This window comes from Coturnix japonica, chromosome 1 (genome assembly GCF_001577835.2).
Source record: "Coturnix japonica isolate 7356 chromosome 1, Coturnix japonica 2.1, whole genome shotgun sequence".
Lineage (NCBI taxonomy): Eukaryota > Metazoa > Chordata > Aves > Galliformes > Phasianidae > Coturnix > Coturnix japonica.
The window spans coordinates 112445075-112465292 of record NC_029516.1 but is presented as its reverse complement, the minus strand read 5'-3'; the positions used below and the strand labels follow the sequence as shown (position 1 = coordinate 112465292).

General features: G+C 39.2%; 1 protein-coding gene across 3 annotated transcripts in view; it reads left to right on the top strand.

The window, feature by feature from the left end:
• CLCN4 (chloride voltage-gated channel 4) overlaps positions 1-18900 on the top strand; it is a 32934-nt gene extending 14034 nt beyond the window's left edge. For all 3 annotated transcript variants that reach the window (XM_015886939.2, XM_015886947.2, XM_015886956.2), the window contains 8 exons: positions 3673-3795; positions 4599-4805; positions 4897-4977; positions 5442-5987; positions 7275-7461; positions 9842-10240; positions 12953-13169; positions 14571-18900. In XM_015886939.2, the coding sequence (XP_015742425.1) occupies positions 3673-3795; positions 4599-4805; positions 4897-4977; positions 5442-5987; positions 7275-7461; positions 9842-10240; positions 12953-13169; positions 14571-14661 (1851 nt within the window). In that variant the 3' untranslated portion in view covers positions 14662-18900. The remainder of the gene's footprint in view (positions 1-3672; positions 3796-4598; positions 4806-4896; positions 4978-5441; positions 5988-7274; positions 7462-9841; positions 10241-12952; positions 13170-14570) is intronic.
• The last annotated feature ends 1318 nt before the right edge of the window (positions 18901-20218 follow it).

Genomic DNA, 20218 nt, shown 5'->3' with positions numbered 1-20218 from the left:
CCGGGAATATTTAAACAGAGCATTTCCTTGAGAAAATTTATTGCTTTCACCTGCAGCGCAAGCTTAGCCATGAAGGCTGTTGTACACTGTGGCTTATAAGAAAGGTATCGTCTAGGTGGACAATGTAAAAATTAGCTCATTTATATCCAGACTGGGCTTATGACCTCCTAGTATCATGTCACTGTGGGAAAAAAAAGGGTTCTTTCTTAGTTTTAGTTTTATTCTCACAGCACAGGAGGCTCTAAGATCCATAGCTTTCTGGCTGCCATGATCCAGTGGATGCTGCAATGTTAATAAGAGGTGTCTGTTATTATATACCAATCCATGTCAAAGATCAGTAATATCCCAACAGAAATGTGGATTTGGCAAGTAAAAATTATGGTCTATTGCAAAAGGTTTATGATGTGGGCAAGTTCTACCTGATCCCTGTATTTTTAGAGGACTCTTGCTGAATGTGGCTGTGTTGCTTGACTTTGCATTCTACATTTGGGTAGCTGCTCTGTAGAATAGCGGTGCACAGGAGGACTCATTTGGATTACATTTGAGACAAAAAGTTCTCAGGGCAATTTCCCCAGAAGTACTTTATCAGACAAGTCTATCTTTTTCATGTGTGCCTGTGACTCTTTCTCATCATGGCCAACTACATTTGACATTTAGAGGACTAAGATTTAGACCACTTCTTCCTTGTGGTTTTCCTGATTTATGACTGATAAACCCTGTACATGTGTTCTCACTGATAATTGTGACATTTCTTATAGCATCTCTTGAAAAATGATTTAATTCTAGTCCTATTAAATGAGCCTAAAGAAGTCTTGATATGAATTGTAATGGAAAACGTAATAGTGCATCAGAAACATCCCAGACTGATTTCCCCTGGTCACTGTTTTGTAGACCAGCAGTATTTTTCATCTCTCTGGTTATGAATTGCTTCCACAGAGCTCGTAAAGAATGTTGTGATACAAAAGAACTTCAAAAACTCAAATTCACTGGAGCTATGGATGTTTAACATTACACAAGATTACACCCAATTCAGCCAGGTCTCTACCCGACATCTGATGCCCCAGAGCTCCCGCTGATCCAGGTTGGCCCTTACTTCAACTACACTGGAGCTGAGGGCCCTATATTTTAACACTTCATGTATAACCAAGTTAGAGGGAAGGACTTCATGTCCTCCATGGCTCATGATATTGGATCTGGACATGGCTTGTTACACAACCACAGGTTGTCTGAGATTGGAGATAATTTGGTCTACAGCAGGTTACCCAGGACTATGCCCAGGCTGCTGAATCTCCTGTCACGAAGGCTGCAAGCCAAGGAAGCCTCTTTGTATCTTGAACCCCTTCACAACTTCGCAGTCTTAAATCTGTTAGTATTGAACCTTAAGGATGCATATTGCTATAAAGTCCACAGGAGGAAGCTATGACATCTGAAGCTGAATCAGAATAGAGCTCTTTGCCTCTTTGAAAACAAGTATTAGCCAGCAATGGATGGCATCCTGAGGGATGTGTCTTATTTCAAAACCTTAAGTTTGTGATAATTGTTTTCAATTATGTTCAGTTTGTTCCTAATCTGGACTGAAACCAGACCTGAAATGTTGCTAAGTACTTGTAAACTAAAATGTAAAGTTTTGCTCTGTTCCACTGCCTGCTTCATCACTATTGCTGCCAGGGTGAGTCCTCAGAGCCAGTGCTGGAAAAAGTGTTAGCAAGATCATCTCCACTTATGAGCTTTTTCAGTCTCTGATTCCAGTATAGATGTTTTCTGGTTCAATGCATACAGTGAATGGGAAATGACCAGTTTGCTATACTGAGTTACTACTACTTCACTTCCCAAAGGATGTATTATTTTTAGTTATTAGGAACTTCTGCAATTGGATCTGTAGAAAAACAGAGATCTGGAAAATGTAACAATGAGAGTTGTCCCGAGGGATAAGGCTGAACTGGCCACATGGACTCCTGTGAGGTCTTGCCACAATGCAGTAGGTATATGAGTGACTGCAGTAATGAGCTGACATAGTTTTCAGCTGGTTTCTCAGATGTGAAAGAAGCGGAAGAAAGAAGAAATTTAGTTAGTTAGACTGAAGTGAATTTAGAATCACATCTGCAGCTTAATGTCAGTGTTGTAGGGCCACATTTTTGTGATGGCATTGGCCTTTGGAGCTAACCCAGGTTCACGGTATCTTGTCCTGGGACAACATATCCAGAGTTTTCTTTGGAGGAAGAGTAAATATTGCCATAGCTGTTCGTAATTGAAAGCACTAGGTGAAAACACTCATGAAGAAACAAGGCTGTCTTCAGCTGCACCAACATACATCCATGATTACTATAGACAGATGTCAATCACTGTAAGCGTCAGATCCATGACTGCTATGTTCTCAGGGCACTGCAGTATGATACTGTACTGTTTTTATTAGCAGAGCCAACTGCTAATGTCGGCAAGCATAAAAGGAACTTAACAAACTGTCCTTCTTTCAAATATATCCACAAGGTAAGGGCAATGGTTTCCTCACTGTTTTTTTCAATTGGATAGAGGTCAGGAAAATGAAGCTTAACAAGGATTCATGTTGTTAAGGGTTGATTTCTTTCAGATCTGTAAACAGAGACACTTCACTGTGCCAGGGGTTTTTTGTTGTTGTTGTTTTAATGACTGGAAACTGGGTCTGGCCAATTTGATTAACAGAAGACATGATACAACTCATTAGAGCCTATTTTTCTACTTGATTAACTGCAATGTTGATATCCACGCTGCTATCCTGCAAGAGCAAAGAAAAGCGCCTTGATGTTCTTCAGCAGCTGGGCTTGCATCCGGCAGGAAGAGTTCACTGGGAGGTGAAGAATTCATACCAGTTCAAGCACTGAATTTCATCTTGGTTTTTATTCTGTAGTGTTGTGTTGCTGGAGATTGCTTGAAAAATAAAGCTCCTTGCATCAGTCCAGTTTCTTCAGTTAAGTTCTCTGTTGTCCGTGTAGGTGTTGTTTTTGAAATCTATCTAAAAATTTTGCTTGTTAAGAGGGAGGAGTAGTTTAAGACAGCCTTGAACAACAATTTTGACTTGGCTATTGAGAATGGTAGAAAATTTGAAGGTCACTGCTGACTGTGCTTTCACTCTGGTCCTGAAAAGTCAGCCACAGCTCATGGTCACTACTGTTTCCATTCCGTCAGTAAAGTAAATAGGTTTAGTTTGCAGATGGCTTTAATTAATGACTGGAATACTTTTAAAATATCAGGAATACGTGATGTGTGAGAGTGGTGTCTGGTAAAATGTTGTGCTTTTAAATGATTTTCAACACATAGATGGTATCATATAGAAAGAAATGATTTATGCTTTCACCCTTCCACTCCATGAGCTGAACTGGCTACTAATATATGCAGGGATACAGTTTGGAAGGATAAGCATTTATTTGTATGGAGAGCTGCTCTTTGAATATCCTTTATGTCCCTCACAAAGTGACTGAATGGATTGGGTTAGATATATGTATTAGTATGCTGCTTCTTCATGTGGATAGTAGATTTTTTTTGGAGTATATGAGGTCATTTGTCCTTCCTGATGCAAAGCAGCAGCTAGCATGTCAATGAAAAGACCAGGCTTCATACCATCCTTATCTATAGAAGAAACATAAGACTTAGTGTACTGTATTTGTCTAACAATATTTGTTACTGTTATTTTCCTAGGGTGCGAGTGCTTACATTCTAAACTACTTTCTGTACATTCTATGGGCTCTATGTTTTGCTTTCCTGGCAGTCTCCCTGGTCAGAGTGTTTGCTCCCTATGCTTGTGGCTCCGGAATCCCAGAGGTGAGTTTCTCTTTACAGATGAATATCTAAAAAACAAACCAAAGAAAAGATCATTTGCTGCCATTTCTTCTTCCAGAACTGTACTTATGAGTTAGAATAGAACCAAACCTCACATGTCTTCATTCCTTTGTCTAACCTGTGTTCATGGTAACAGTCAGAACTTTTCACAGTAGAAATATGTTACTTAAATATACTCAGTCTTAATTACTTTTTTTAAACCATAGACCATAAAGTAAAGATCTGACTTGCAATGACAACACAACTCCTCATTCTTGTTCCCACAGCTAGAAGTGCTAAAAGCAGCCTGCTGCTAAAAGTGGACATGGCTTTCCAGTCCCCACTGTCATTGTTTTTGTGTGGGGAAACGCATGTGAAAGTGACACTCAACAGTAGTCTGTTTCCAGGGCTGGTTTCCAAACCTAAATCCCCCTGCATTTCCCCCTGGAAATGGCTTGTGATTGTTTATTTGCTTTCCCCTACCTCCACCCCCCCGCTGTGTTGAAGTTCAGTCTAGTTTAACTCTGATCCTGTAAGCCAAGATGATATGTAAGAGTTTCATGTTTCTATTGATCTCTGTGAGACTCCTTACAGACTCAGGGGACCACCCATAGTAACAGTAACAGTTCCCCCCTGTTCAGATATCACTGTGGGATAGCTGCCCTACCTTGGGTTTCTTCTCCTCCATCGCTGTCTTTTCCCAAGCAGTCTATGATTTTTAACTCTGCTGTGGTTTTAACTCAATTTGCAAGTTCAGAGTAGGAAAGGTTTCTTCAGCTCTTCAATATGTTCTTCCTGCTTTCCAGATAAAAACCATCTTGAGTGGGTTCATTATTAGGGGCTACCTGGGCAAGTGGACACTTTTGATTAAAACAGTCACCTTGGTTCTGGTGGTATCTTCAGGCCTCAGCCTTGGGAAAGAAGGGCCCTTAGTCCATGTGGCCTGTTGCTGCGGAAACTTCTTCAGCAGCCTTTTCTCCAAGTACAGCAAGAATGAAGGAAAGAGAAGAGAGGTGAGGTTGGCTCAAATCATCCTTTATTTCCCTTTCTGGATTCTCAGTGTTTCAAAGACTCACACTTTGTACGTGAATGTTTGCTTTGTAGGTTCTTTCAGCTGCGGCAGCTGCAGGAGTTTCTGTTGCCTTTGGGGCTCCAATTGGCGGTGTACTTTTTAGCCTGGAAGAGGTGAGAGCTGTCAATTCATTTATTTCAATAAATATATATCTTCTTTTTAGTAATAAGATTTAGACAGGCATTTTAGCATAATTCAAATAAGAGAAGCTCACTGGCTTTCTGGAAACCCGGGAAATGATTCAGTCTGTAAATGCGTCACTGTGCTGAGCTTTCTATGGCTTTAAGGCAACTGCTGCATGGGCAGACCTATGAAGCATCTGTCTTACCTTCTTTAAGCTTTGAATTTAGATTTGTTGATCTTTCATTGATTGCTGCTCCGCATCCAAACCTCAAAATGCCCTTTCTAATGCCTTTGTGAACATGTTCTGGCTGCTGTAACATCTGGTGACCCCAGTACAGTCAGATGCAAAGGCACAGAAGAAACAAACTGCAGCAGCCTACTGTTCTCAGGTGAATATCTAAAGCCAACAACCTCTGACACGCTCAATGAAGTGTTTGCTTGCCTTTGCTTTTAGGTCAGCTATTACTTTCCCCTGAAAACCCTCTGGAGGTCATTTTTCGCTGCTCTTGTGGCTGCCTTCACACTGAGGTCCATCAATCCTTTTGGAAATAGCCGACTGGTCCTTTTTTACGTGGAGTACCATACCCCCTGGTACATGGCTGAGCTCTTCCCCTTCATTCTTCTTGGTGTCTTTGGTGGCCTCTGGGGGACCCTCTTTATCCGCTGCAACATTGCCTGGTGTAGGAGGCGAAAAACCACCAGGCTTGGGAAATACCCGGTCCTGGAAGTTATTGTGATAACAGCTATCACTGCCATCATCGCCTACCCCAACCCATACACCCGGAGGAGCACCAGTGAGCTGATCTCAGAGCTCTTCAATGACTGTGGTGCTCTGGAGTCCTCCCAGCTCTGCGACTACATCAATGACCCAAACATGACCCGTCCAGTGGATGACATTCCTGACAGACCTGCTGGCCCTGGAGTCTACACTGCCATGTGGCAGCTTGCCTTGGCTTTGGTGTTTAAAATCGTCATCACAATATTCACTTTCGGCATGAAGGTAAACTGGGGACTGGTGCAGAGCTCACTGTGGCGCTTCTCATTTAGTACCAAATCTGTCTATATATCCCAAGGCACAAATTGGTTGTAGTCAGCAAGGAGTTTATTGTGTGGGAGTTTAGGAGTGCTTGAATATTAAAGATATCCAAAGGGGATAGGATAGAAAGATATCCAGGGGAAGGTCTTGAAAAGAGATGCCCTTCACAACAGACTGTGATTTGTGCCGGGGCTAGGAGCCAGTTTTTGCTATACTTGGTCATTAGCTGAAACTTCTGTGTTTGGTTCTTTACTTGGCATGTAATTCCTAATTTGATATATTAAAAAATTGTTAGTAGCAACTGATAGTTTCAACTATTCTGAAAAAGAACAGATAAAGTGGCCATATCCAGCAAATTTAGAAGGCTCAATTTGACTTCATCAGGAAAATTAGCAGTATATTGGGGGAGAGATAGCTTGATACTTGTGGCCCTTTGCAATCGTTTTGAGTTCCCTTCTCCAGGAGATTTGTCTCCAATTTGACTCCTAAGAAAAAAAATTCACTTAGGTGAATAAAAGTGGCCTGTTGTTTTTGTTGTATTTGCCTTTTTTGTTGTTGTTGTTGTTTGGTTTGGTTTTAGTATTGTATTTTTTTTTTTTTAGTGATCTGTGACTTTTCTGTTTAGCAGTCACGAAGGAAATGATTCATTGATCTAACAGGAAAATTTATAGCAACCTGAGATAAAGAAATATCTGCCTCTGAGCACTCAGCCTCCTTTCCTTAAATTTTTATTCTATTTGACATTTAATTTAAAATCTGGTTTGATTTAGCCCAAAAGGCTACAAAGCTGTAAAATATTTCATGTGATAGAGATTGAACTCAGGATGTTATTTTCAGTTGAGCTTATTCTTGAGCCCTTGACAGAGACATCAGCGGCTCCTGATGAGGAAGCAATAAAGGAAAAACCAGGAATATCTTGACTTTAAAAACAGACTATGACTCAAAGCCATCATTTAACTGTCAAATTCAGTGTGATGCAGCAGGAAGAGTTCTGAATGGCTTCTAAAATGCATTTGAATTATATAAAGATATTAATATTCATGCAGCCATGCAAAGTCACTGTAGAAACCTATGGGAAAACATGAGGAACGTCACTATGAGCTGCCGAGAAAGCTATGAACTTCTGATCTATCTTTTAATAAAGACAACGGGTTTTCTTATTGCCAAAAATTAATCATTAATTGCTTGATGTATAATTTCATTACTGATCATTTTTTGTCAGTGCTCTCATGCTTCTGTGTTTTACTCAAGATTCCTTCAGGTCTTTTCATTCCCAGTATGGCTGTTGGAGCCATGGCTGGCAGGATGGTTGGAATTGGAGTAGAGCAGCTGGCCTATCACCATCATGACTGGATCATCTTCAGGAACTGGTGCAGACCTGGGGCAGACTGCGTCACTCCAGGACTTTATGCTATGGTGGGAGCGGCAGCTTGCTTGGGTACAGTATATGCTGATCATTGTGCATGGGTAACACCAATATTTGGGAACCTATAAATTGCTTAAGCGGATATTGTATTTGTGTTAGGTTTCATGCTGGTGTTTCTGAATGTAATAGATGTGATGGGCTGGAGCATGGGAAGCTTCTTCAAAGGATCTCCTCACTGGTCTACAAGAGAGAAGGCAGCAAGTGTTGTCTACAGGTGTAGACAAGTCGACAAGAGAGACTTGCAGTCACCAATGTTTACTTGTAATCTACCAAAAGAGCACAAATGAAGAAACAAAAATAAAGTTAGGTTACAAATTTCCAAGGAGGAACGATGGTGGTAATTTATGTTGGTTACTTGCTTTTCCCTTAGATATAATGAAATCCACTGTAGCAGAAGTAAAGCTACTTCTTGTTTAGATTGCATTCTCTCTCTAGTGCCAAGGAATAAACTTCTCAGGTCTGGCCAAATCTTAAGCTATGTAGAAGTGAAAAATTGGGGTCTTATTATGGTTGTGTGTCAAACTCTGGTCAACTGAGTTGTCTTTTTGTTTTCGTTTTGGCTGTAGGCCAACATCTGATTACATTAAATTGCTAGGATTCGTTGGATTTTACAGGAATGACCTGTTAACAAGTAATGCTAGGTCACTGAACCATACCTCACATATTAAATTTCTAGTCATAAATCTAACAGGAATGTTGAAGAATACCATCTGAGTGCATTTTTGTCCTATCATGCCTTTCCTTTCTGAATGTGCATGAGTTCCTTTTGTTATCATCATTGATGGAATCATTAGGTGATGAAATAACAGTGGGAAAGATACACTCAGAGAAGAGCTGGGGACATTTCAGTTTCAGAGTGTCCCATTAAAGAAATAGGATTGTTTGTGTGATCATTTACTGAGGAACTGAAGACGGGATTTGCTTGTCTAAAGTTACTGTCTGTAATGTAGACACCGACACCTGAGATGCACTGATACCCTTCACAGTCCATGTATTAAAAATGAGATACTGCAAAGTTCAGTCTCATCTGGCAGTAGACATCAGGTGAATTTATCTTTCAAGGTGACTATTCTCTCCGGAGGCTATAAAAGCAATCTGGATGACTGCTGCAGCAATGCAGATGTGTAACACCAGCTAGGATGAATCTTACTCTCAGCAAGCATAAAGCACTTTCTCTTATCCATAAATGATCTTAATGTTCATAAAAGATATAACACAATTTTTTCTGTGATATTCCAGTTCATCCTCTGGCCAACAGTCACTTCCTCTTTAGAAAGTTCAAATCAAGGTGCAGTGCTTTTAGCAGTATGTTGAAACATACAGTGGTGTGGTCAGAACTTATTCATAAGGCCAGTATTCTGTCCTACTGAGGGAAAGGCTGTAAGAAACAAAGGAAGTATTAAATGATCCTTACAGTGGTATCTCCTCTCAGCTTCTCAGACTCAGTCATTAAGACATTCCTGAGACGAAAGCTATATCCAGATCGTCGTGTTAAATAATCAAAAACTTAATTTTTGTGTATGTTGTAGAATAAAAACATTGTTTAATGACCTGTTTGCTGATACCACTCATCTAAAATGATGTTGTATTGTGAGGACTAAAAATAGCAGATTTATTACGTTTACCTTTTGAACAGAGGCAAAGAAACATTACCTAATAATTCAGTGATACATACACACTTGTCTGCAGATACATGATTATTTTTATCCTTTAATGTAAACTGAAGGAATAAGAAGTTTGCTTATAAAATGAAGAGACTCAATTGAAAAATACAACTACAACCCTCTGTAGAGCTGCATGCCTAAATGGCCTGAAACCAAGTTGTCTCGGTTCAAACTGTGTTATGCTACTGTAATGTAGCTTGTAGTGGTCATACATAGGATTTTGTAACTGTGACATACTTGAGGATAATGCTTCAATTTCTTTTCAGAATGAATGGTATAGGTCACCCAAAGTGAAAGCCAGCTGTCAAAGCTCCCAGAGCTGAAATCCTGCCCATCTCAGCCATGGAACTTTGCTGATTCTTGGAGTTGTTTTCGATAGTGAACAGCAGGATTCAGTGTTAGTTTCCCAAGTATCCAGTGTAGCTGAAGTTTTTGTATGCCTTCTAGGTTGGTAGCTCAGTCTTGTAGCATTAATTCTTTGCTTTTCCAAGTTCACATCTTTGGTTTGAGCAAGTTTGCTCAATCTTTTTGATGAAAATTGCAGCAGATGAATAATTTCTTTCTTCAGTTAAATAAGCCCCCCAGTACTTAACAAAGTATAAGGGCAAAGTATTCAGCATGAATAATTTTGTAACATTTAGACTTTGAGACACAGAAAGATAAATGAGATGCTTAGTAGGTATGCTTAAGGAGAACTGAGGACATGTGCCTGCTTTCTTTGTTACCAGGTGGTGTGACTCGAATGACGGTTTCTCTGGTGGTGATTATGTTTGAGCTAACTGGAGGCCTGGAGTATATCGTACCTCTTATGGCTGCAGCTGTGACAAGCAAGTGGGTAGCAGACGCCTTTGGGAAAGAAGGGATCTATGAAGCTCACATTCATCTGAATGGTTACCCGTTTCTAGATGTGAAGGATGAATTTACCCACCGAACTCTGGCAACAGACGTCATGAGACCAAGGCGTGGGGAAGCTCCTCTTTCTGTTCTGACACAGGACAGCATGACTGTGGAAGATGTTGAGACATTAATCAAGGAAACCGACTACAATGGCTTCCCAGTTGTTGTCTCAAAAGACTCAGAGCGACTTATTGGATTTGCACAAAGACGAGAGCTCATTCTTGCAATAAGTGAGTAGAGAGTATCAGTATACCAGTAAATTTAATTTTGATAGTGCGGGATGTTAACTATGTTATTCACAATTCTGTTAAGTGGAAGAATCTGAAGAGCAGAGTCAGGCTCACAATTATATTTCTATTTTCCCAACATTATGCCGTGAAGAATGCATCCTCAGTTTGAACTAGCATTGGTACCACCATAAAACAACATGTCACACTGTATAGAGATACACTTTCAAGTCAGAAGCCTCAGCTTTCTCTTGCTTGACCAATTGTGCATCTGTAGTGTGCTGGCTGAGGGAATACACTGGAGAAGTACTCCGATTCCTTCACACAACTGACCTCTTGGATGAAGGCAATAAATAGTTATTGAGTCTTGCATAAAATTCTGGTTCACATACAGCTCTCTGCCTCATAATCTACTTCCACACCATTTCTTTCTTACACCGTGGATCACTAAGTAATCTTTATAAATGTCTGGTCCTTGTAGAGAGAACAGCAATACTACTTCTAATTGCTCCAAAGCACCTCCAGGAGGATTGCATTCCTCTGTAGGTCCTTGTTGAGCAGGTAGACAAGTCAGGGGAACTTAGGTGGTCAGTCACCTTTTGAGAATATACATGTCCATTTTATATGACTTCTGCTTTACAGTGTTTGACTTTGTAAAACTCTTCGTACATTTGGCCAGCTTCTTAGACACTGTACAAAAGGCAGAGTTTTGAACACAGTCCAGGTGACCTGTATAATGTATTTTCCCCAGTGTGGAGTTGGAAGAGCAACACAGTTAATGTAGGCTGTGAACTGTGAACCCCTGAATGTGAGAGGCCATTTCACATTTGGGAGAATTAATTCACTCTCTAAGACAAGAGCCTTCTGTATGGATTACTTTGTAAAGTCATTGTCAATCATTTGTTTTGCTCCTTTCTGCTAATCTGTATCTGTTTTTCTTACCCACTGATTGCAAAAATCATCTGTTCATCTGTTTCACCTTTAATCTAAATTCTCCATCCTGTGAGACTGCACACAAAGTCCACCATTTTTATGATACCACTGAATTTGCTCAAAAGTACTACATCATTCACGTATCTCTAGAGAGATATTTGGCTTTCAGGAGTGAAGTCATGGCTTTGGTTAATCACTGTTGTCCAGAGTCATTGCTGCCTTGGGAGCGGCAAAGTGGTAACTAAAGTACTTGTGCCTGTTGTTTTGGGTGCGTGTTCAGGAAGGAAATACCTAGCTGTCAAGGGTTTTTATCAAAGGGTGGGAGTTAATTTTGATTAATGTTACCTCTTACCACAGATCGTATATCAAAGAACTATGCAGCATGTTCACACTTGAAATTAGACGTATGAATCAAAACAAGATGAGACAAAGTTAGCATCATTCCTATAAATTGCAATAAGGCTTGTAATATGTGGGGTGAGAAGGTTGAGGATCATATAATATAGTGATATTAGGTTTGAGCCAAAACTGCTCCAGTTCCAGAAATATTACAAGACAAAGATCATTAAAAGGAAAAAAATGCAGCTGGAACATGTTGGAAACCATTACTGTCTACACATTACAAGTCACAGAAGCAGATTTCTGCACTTTGATTGATGGAAATGACCTCCAAGAATATATACATATGCTTTGAGTATGTCTGATTTGCTGTACCTCTCAAGAACAGAAGCAACTTATATTAATCAAAGATAATAATTCCTACCATTTCCAAGAATTTATACAGAGAAGGAGAAAAAAAAATAAAATAAGAAGAAAAGAAGAAAAAATGTAACCCTCTGAGCCAAACACAAGACACGATAGTTCTGAGGAGAGAGTAGTTGCTTATCATTTGGAAATCTATCTCAAATATTCTAACCTGTAATGATGAATAAAAATGAGGTAAACACTACCAAGAAAATAAATCACTACTGTGCTAAGAATTCTTGTAAAGTCATACTTTAAAGTAGAAGGTTTATACTGATCATGTAAATTCCTAATGCAGTGTTAAGTTCATAATTCAATCAAAGTATGTATTGAAGATTTTGACTTTTTGAAAAGGTTCAAATACTTGTTGAGAAAAATCTATCAGACTGATTTCCTTCTTACACTGTTCTCCATTAAACAGGAGAGTTACTTTTCTTGCCCTTTTAAAATGCAGGTAAATAAACTCTACTTAAGGAATTAAGTGTAAAACTACATAATTCACCCTGGATCCCAGAGTTGTGCCAGTCTAGAATAACGCACATACATCTCCTAGGTCCTTAGGATGTGAATTAGTCTTTTGCTGCCTTTTAAAAACACTTGGATTTTCTCAGCTCCACTCAGAGATCTGCTGGCAGACATACATACAGCTCCAAGATGACTGGAACGCCTCTCCTTCAGGCATGCAATGGAAGTTTCTGTTGTGATTCTCACAATGAAGGAAACTACATAAAATCTTTTGGATTTGACTGAGTCTGAATTAGTGATGTTAATGAATGTAATGAGCCCCATTTTTATTTAGGAAAGCATTATCTCAAACAAGAAGTACGCATTTGTAAAAATATCATTTGCTTCAGACGTATCAAGGAAACAATATCTCAAGGAAATTCAAGTTTTTTCCATGACTTCAACTTCCAGTACCTCAGAATGTTTAAGACAAAAGTCCACCGCTTTCCAAATAGGGATACAATGCATTGTTGTTGTTATGAAACCTGTTTTCAAGCCTGGCTCACCCTCTCCCTCTATCTTCCTGTTGCACAGAGAATGCAAGACAGCGTCAAGATGGGGTAGTGAGCAACTCCATTGTGTATTTCACTGAAGATCCTCCAGAACTGCCACCCAACAGTCCCCATCCTCTGAAGCTGCGGCGTATTCTTAACCTGAGCCCTTTCACTGTCACTGACCACACACCGATGGAGACTGTGGTAGATATCTTCCGGAAACTTGGACTCCGACAGTGTCTTGTCACTCGCAGTGGGTGAGTATGGTTCAAGAATCTCAGGAGATTTTCTTTAGCATTAACAAAAACACTCTTTTTTTCCCATGTAAAGCCAAGTATAGGCAATAACTAATTAATGAGTACCTCTGAGGCACTCAGTTGAATGATTTTATTCTATTTTGTTGATGAAAAAACTAGGAAAAGTGCATCTGGTATCTCTCCAGGGAAGAAAAAACACCAACGAAAAGGTGTTCACGCCATTCTCCCAAATCCTTCATTGTATTGCCCTTTAGATAGGGTAAAGATAGGTAAATACAACATATGTAAGTTGTGACTCCCTCTATAGTTTCATATTCATTAAAGGCAATCTGGCAAGTAGTGTTATTTGCAAACGATGTGTCTTTTCTTAGACATCCAACCAGAATAGACGCTTATGAAGAAATGAAAGTCCATGAAAAACTACTGAAGAAATGTGGGCAAACATGAAATTAGAAGAGTAAAAAGCTGTATAGGGTGCACTAGAAATAATATCCCATGGTTCCAGTGGGGTTTCAGTTATTCTTGGAGCACTGTTCATCACATGATTTGGTGATAAGAAGTAACTTTATGGCAAGATAGCAAAAAGAGAGCCATGGATTTCAAATGCAGAAGATTAAAATTGAATCTTCTGCAAAAACATTTTCTGTTATTTAAATATATGGCAATCCAATCTGCCATATGCATTGTGCTCAACCAGAAATATATAAGGACCATTAATTAGGTTTTGATTTGAGGTACTCAGATTTGGAAATTTTTATCCCAATTTCTAGGACTACATGAGGAATAATTCTAACGATGACAGTTTCAAAACTCAGTGCCTCATTGCCTTCAAGGATTGAAAGTAAAAGCCCTGGAACATTGAATGTTAGGAAATTTTTTACGCTTGTGGCCAGATACTCAATAGGCCTCATATTTCTTAATTGATACAATTCATTTAGGATCACATAAATGAGAAATTATTAATCAAATTGAAAGTTACCATGATGTCATACAGTGAGAATTTCATAAAGTCCATGCTTTAGCATAATTTATGTACTATTAAACTCCATGTGTGTCCTACATAGGTCATTGGTGCCTTGGTTTTGTGCTGCTGATGCTTGCAGCCTGAGTGCGAGGAAATACATTACTTTGTCATGCGAAGTGTCAATAATTTTAGCTTCCCACTGAATCATGTTCCCAAAAAAAGGAGATAACAACCCAAAATATTTTAGTTAACAATTACAGTTGAGGTAGTAAAAATACATGAAGTGTGAATGTTTTTTATAAAAGATAATCATTGCAAAAATGGAGAGTATGTACAGTGTTATATGGAAGCACTAACAAAATGTCTCTGTAGCTGAATAGGAAAACATAGATGATATATGGATGATCATTGACCTTTCCTTTCCTTTTCTCCTCTAGGAGGCTGCTGGGTATCATAACTAAAAAGGATGTATTACGACATATGGCTCAAATGGCAAACCAGGACCCTGAATCTATCATGTTTAACTAGACTGTTAAAGGAATAAGAAAGTAATCCCAAAGGAATCCCTTCTAGATTAACACAGAGGTGTTCAGTGTTTCGTTTTTATTTCAAGGGAAAGCGTAATGTGTATGACGAATGGTCTAATGCGTCTCTGACAGAGGGTGTGGAAGCAGGATGGCACTTATTTAATGAGGAAGGCAGTTTAGAAGCTCTGAGCAGCTGCAGACATCAAGCTGTTTTCTTAATGAGTTTCCTAACAGCTCAATTGGTGCATTGGTGGGTGTAAGTGATGTGGTGCTGAGAGACAAAGAGCCAGGAGCACCAGAGGGATGCATCAACATTCAGGGGAACTCAGGAGGCAGGTGTGAAGACTAGCAGACACTGTTTTTGTATAAACTGTTAACAAAGATTTGTGTTCCAAACTAGAGAGTGTGTGAGCAATGTCAGTTGTTTTTATTACTGAAAGCCATGGCTATTTATTTGCTGTTGATTTATACCATTTTCATGAGGAAAAAAGAAAGTCATATTTTAAAGTCAAAGATTTTGTCACTTTCACTTATTTTTGTAAAAGTTAAGTAAATTCAGGACTGAAATTAAAGGAGCAAGAGCATGTTTCAATTCACTTTCAAATATAGTGGCTGCTGCTCCCCGCTTTAGTCCTTTGAATTTTACAGTTTATATATCTATACAGTTTATAAGTATACGGTTCGATATTTCTGTCAATCAGCTTTTCTTTATTAATGTTGAAATGTGACTTATTTCTTAGGAGCATGAGGAAAAACTTCTTACTGTGAGGGTGATGGAGCATTGGCACAGCTTGCCCAGAAAGGCTGTGAAGTCTCCTTTCTTTGGAGATATTCAAAACCCACCCGGTTGTGATCTTGTGCAATGTGCTTGAGCAGGAGGACTGGAATAGGTGATCTTTAGAGGTCCCTCCCGACCTCAACCATTGTATATGTGTGTGATTTCCTATTTCTCTATGCAATTTTGCGTACAGATACTGTAATACTTAGTATTATGTGGTTCGCTGTGACCATAGAAAAAAGCATGAAAGCCCGTGAAGGAATTTTAAAAGGCACAAAAGGGAGAATGGTATCCAGCTCTCATCAGTGCTGGTGATAAGGCTTCACCTGTCATTCCTTGCATAAAGAGAAATTGTCGCTTTTCACAGAAATTTGAAGTTCTGCATTGATTCCTGATTCTCCACGTAGTTTCCTTCCTTCATTGGCTTTTCCCGATGCTTGTCTGCACCTGCCAAGAGATTGCTTAAGTTAATTTAACAACCACGGACATTTATTCTGTAGCATATTTGTTCTTTATGCTGTATCTGCCAGTCACAGGACTGCTGAATCCCTCCCCGCTGCGCTGTGGAAGGGATAAGGGATCAAACGGACTGAGGATGCAGTCAACAATAGAAAGGCTTTAATTATTTATCAGCTTGTAGCAAGAAAACATGATTTAACACCCCCACATAGGGGCCTTGGAGCCACTCAGGTAAAAATATTACATTTTCTTGCTTTGGTCCTGTATGAGATACATGGAGTCAACACTTCCTGTGGTAATACACTAGCACTTTAGTCATTACTGATTTCAGTAATAGATGACCAAATTCTACTCTCAGTAACACCTAATCCATGCTGCCCAGTGTTTGGTTTGTGAGCTTGAAGATAATGACTGGATGATAATTTAGATTCTCCATCAGGAGGGCCAAGTCTCTGAACAAACCATTGATTTAGGCAGCTAAAACCTCTACTGTTTTTGCTCAAAGTTATATAGATAACAAAAGCTCGAGTCTATTGCACCCAAAAGGCTTTCAAGGACAGAGATGAAAAGAATATGCCAGAAGAACCAGACAAAAGCCATACTATTGGGCTAACTTGAAGGCATGATCACTGTGTCCTTGAACTGAGACAACTGACCAGGTGCACCCTAAGTCAGATGCCCAAAGTTACAAATTCCTGTTCTTATCTACAGCAACCCTGCTTCCTTCTGGCTGGCGTCCTACTGCATTCAGACAAAATATGGCCCAAATTGGTTAAGAAAAAGAAAGGAATAGTTTTAATTTGCTAAGTACAGCACTTAACAATAGTGTTTGCAACAAACTGACATAAATACATGTAGCTCTGACCAAATCCCATGAATAGCGAAGTGTGTATTTTTTTGGTTAACTGAACAGCTGCAGCATGATGTATTATTAAAGGCATATTGTTAAACATAAACCGTGGGACTGAGTAACCCTTCTGCAAATAGGAAATGCAACATAATGTTGTTGTTTCTTTTGTTTTTCTATTGAACAGTCATCAATGAAACTCATAAAAAAGCAACCAAGTCGACCACAAATCTCATGAAAACTGGATTCCATCGTCAGACGAGGGTTTTAAAATTCATTCTAAAAATCAGCGATTTCCCAAATGGGATTTTGTACAAATGTCAAGTTCTGCTCCAAATTACTAGAATCTAAATAGACTGACTTCTGGGGGCAATGTTTTTTTCTGAAATTAAAACTGAGACTGTGTTTTACTTTTCACTTTTATGGCTCCTAACATTAACATATGTTGATGAACACTTTCTCCATCTCCTTTTATGTATATATGGGAAGTAAGTATGCAGACTCTCCCCACTTTGGACTAGATGATCTTGTAGGTCCCTTCCAACCTTGTTGTTCTATGATTCCATGATTCGCTTGAACACTTCTAAATACCTCTTTTGCTCATGAGACAAGAGAAATAAGATCATTTATTTGCTATTTGAAATCAAACTCTTTGCTTCACATATGTCAAGGAGAAAAAGGAGGTCTTAAAGATCTCTGTGTTAGCCAGGCAAACTTCATTCCATGCCCCATTAGACTTTATTCCACAGCAGAGCTAACTCTGAAGAGCATTCATGAGTATTTGCTAAGAAGAACGGGGATGGTACATCAATGCTGAAAAAATTGTTTCTTGAGACTGAGAGAAAGATTTTGTGTCAGGTAAGATTAAACTTGTCATGAATGTAAACTCATTTAGATATAGAAAACCCAATTCTGTCTGTTTAAACTTAGTCCATTGCACAGGCCAATTCTCCATGATACTCAGAGGCCTGATCCACTAAAACGAACAGCCAGCCCTGTGATGTTTTCTCAGCTCATCTTACTGGGTTGTATATGAGTAGCCTTAAGGGTTTAAGAACAGGATCCATAAAACCATCGTGATGGTTTGTAAGAAACAACAACAGATAGAACTGCTTTGACTCTAGGACTACCACCCAAATAGAAGACAGGGAAATGGGGGTTCAGATCTTTATAAAAAATTTTCTCCTCTTTATAGCAGAGACTAAAATCAAGTCATCAGGAACAGCATAGCAATAGCTAACTTCATCTGCTTGGTACTATCAAGGCTGAGTTAAGGATAGAAAGGCAAGAAGGCTTTGAAACAGGAGAGGCTTTGCTCATCAGAAGACTTCCAGAAATGGTATTTGGCTGTACCTCCGCTATACAGTTTTCATTGCTCATATAACTTTAGTGGTTGGATGGGGAACATTCTTAATAGAAATTAATGACATGGTTTTCTCAAAAAGAAAAAAAAGAAAAAAAATAGAAAAAGCAATTCTAATGTAAACTTAGGTAATTCCCCCATAACAAATCCACCACAATTATTCACCATTTTCCATCTATATTCCCAAATGTGTCTCAGAAGTCACCGAATAGACTCCAAGAGGTATAGACCTCAGCCTTAAGTATTTGAATTGATATAATTCAAAATCATAGAGTCACATAGCCTGATGAATCTGAAACTGATATATATCAGTATACAGTGCTTTGCTTATGCAGCCTGTGAAATCCTCACGTTCAAACGGTTGGACTTTGGTAATGTCAAACTAAATAAGAGAGAAAAAGCCTTTGAATGATGCAAATTCAGTGTTGTACATTTGTTTTGCATGAACTGTGTTCAGTTATATTCAGCTTCTGATGTGTGAGTGAAGCAACCTGTACCAGAAAGTTTATTATTAAAATGAGGGACATGGATGGCTCTAGCCATATCCTTTGGCTGTCACAGTGACACCAACTATTAATTATGCTTTGATGAAGCAGATAAAGAATGTTTAAGAATTACTGAAGACCCATTGATTCCGTGTTGGAATGACAATATAGTTATGAATATTGTTTTGTTGTTGTATTTTATTTTATTTTATTATTATGGTAGAAAACAGTATAGATGTTGCACCTTATCAAAAACCATGTTTGGAATCTATTTTTTAAATAAAACTGAGGACTTACAGGACTGGGAATGTTGCTTGAATGTATTAATAATTGGAGAATTGTACCTCTTAATGGCTCTGTACAATTTTGATGTTTTCCTTTCCCACCCGTAGAAATGACAGAAATATGATGGATAATATAGGATACCTAATTCAGTTTTAGGTTACCTAGAATGAAGTTGAGAGTTAGGAAGTCCAAATTGGGTAGCATAAAACCACCCTTGTAACTTTGTCAGAGGAGAACTTTTGTCTAATAGCAAAGAATACTGGATTCATCAGATTAATGTACTAACTAGTAGACAAATACAAGCAAATAGAAAGGCACTATGGCTTCATGTAAACGAGATAATGATAAATAACTTATCCCAAGTTATCTGAGATTTCAAGCTCCATGGAACAAATTTGCTAAGACTGACATTTAAGCAATATCCTCATTGAAGATAAATTACCTACTTTAGAAGTTGGTGCTGGAGTATCAAGGCCTACAGCTTGTTCTGTGGATTGCTGTAGCACTAACATGGCCCAAGAAGCTCACACCAAAAAGCTGGGAGGCAGCACGCCTGCAGCAGCTTAAACAAGCAGTAATAGTTACTATAGTTTGTAGTTGGTCATGAGGGATTGAGCCCTAGACCTGCCTGTCATCACTTCTGATGGCAGAGCCAGGAAATGGAAGAGAAAAAGTTGAGAGGAATGCAGTGCTGCCCTGTTACAGCTGTGCACCACGTATCCTAGCCTAGGTGCTCATTTTCACTAAACCAAATGGGCGATTGCCATCCATGTGCCTTTTTGCTCCTGAAGGAGCCCCCTCCTTCCTATTTATTTGCTGCAAGAAGCGTTATTCCCCATGCTGTTCATTCCCTGCTCATTCCCTGCTCCTCTGCTCCAGCTCCAAATGCAGTCTTGCTTCCAGTCCCTCCCCACTGTGATAGCTCAGTCCTCCAGACAATGTCCGGCAGACTGCACCCCACACAAAGATGTCACACCTGTCATTGATGCATGCAGGATTCTGTATTGGTCCCTGCTGGAGGACATGAAAAATCTGGAAGTGTTATTCACACTGGTATCCTGCACTGAGTTTTCTGATTGATTTTTGGCTGATATCTTAATGCAATACCAAAATGACGAGCTTTTCAGAGAAATAGTTGCTGTATTTGTACAGCTCAGTGTACACGTATTCACTATCTCAAGCGGTGAATGCACAAAGAATGCAAATGGGCTGGGAAGTGGCTTTGACAACTGTATTCCTGAAACACTGACTGGATCTTAGGCAGAATTTAACAGGAAATATGGACCTGTAGCTGCAGATTTAGTCAGCAGCTCTGCATCCTTTCTTTCATTTTGCTTGCAT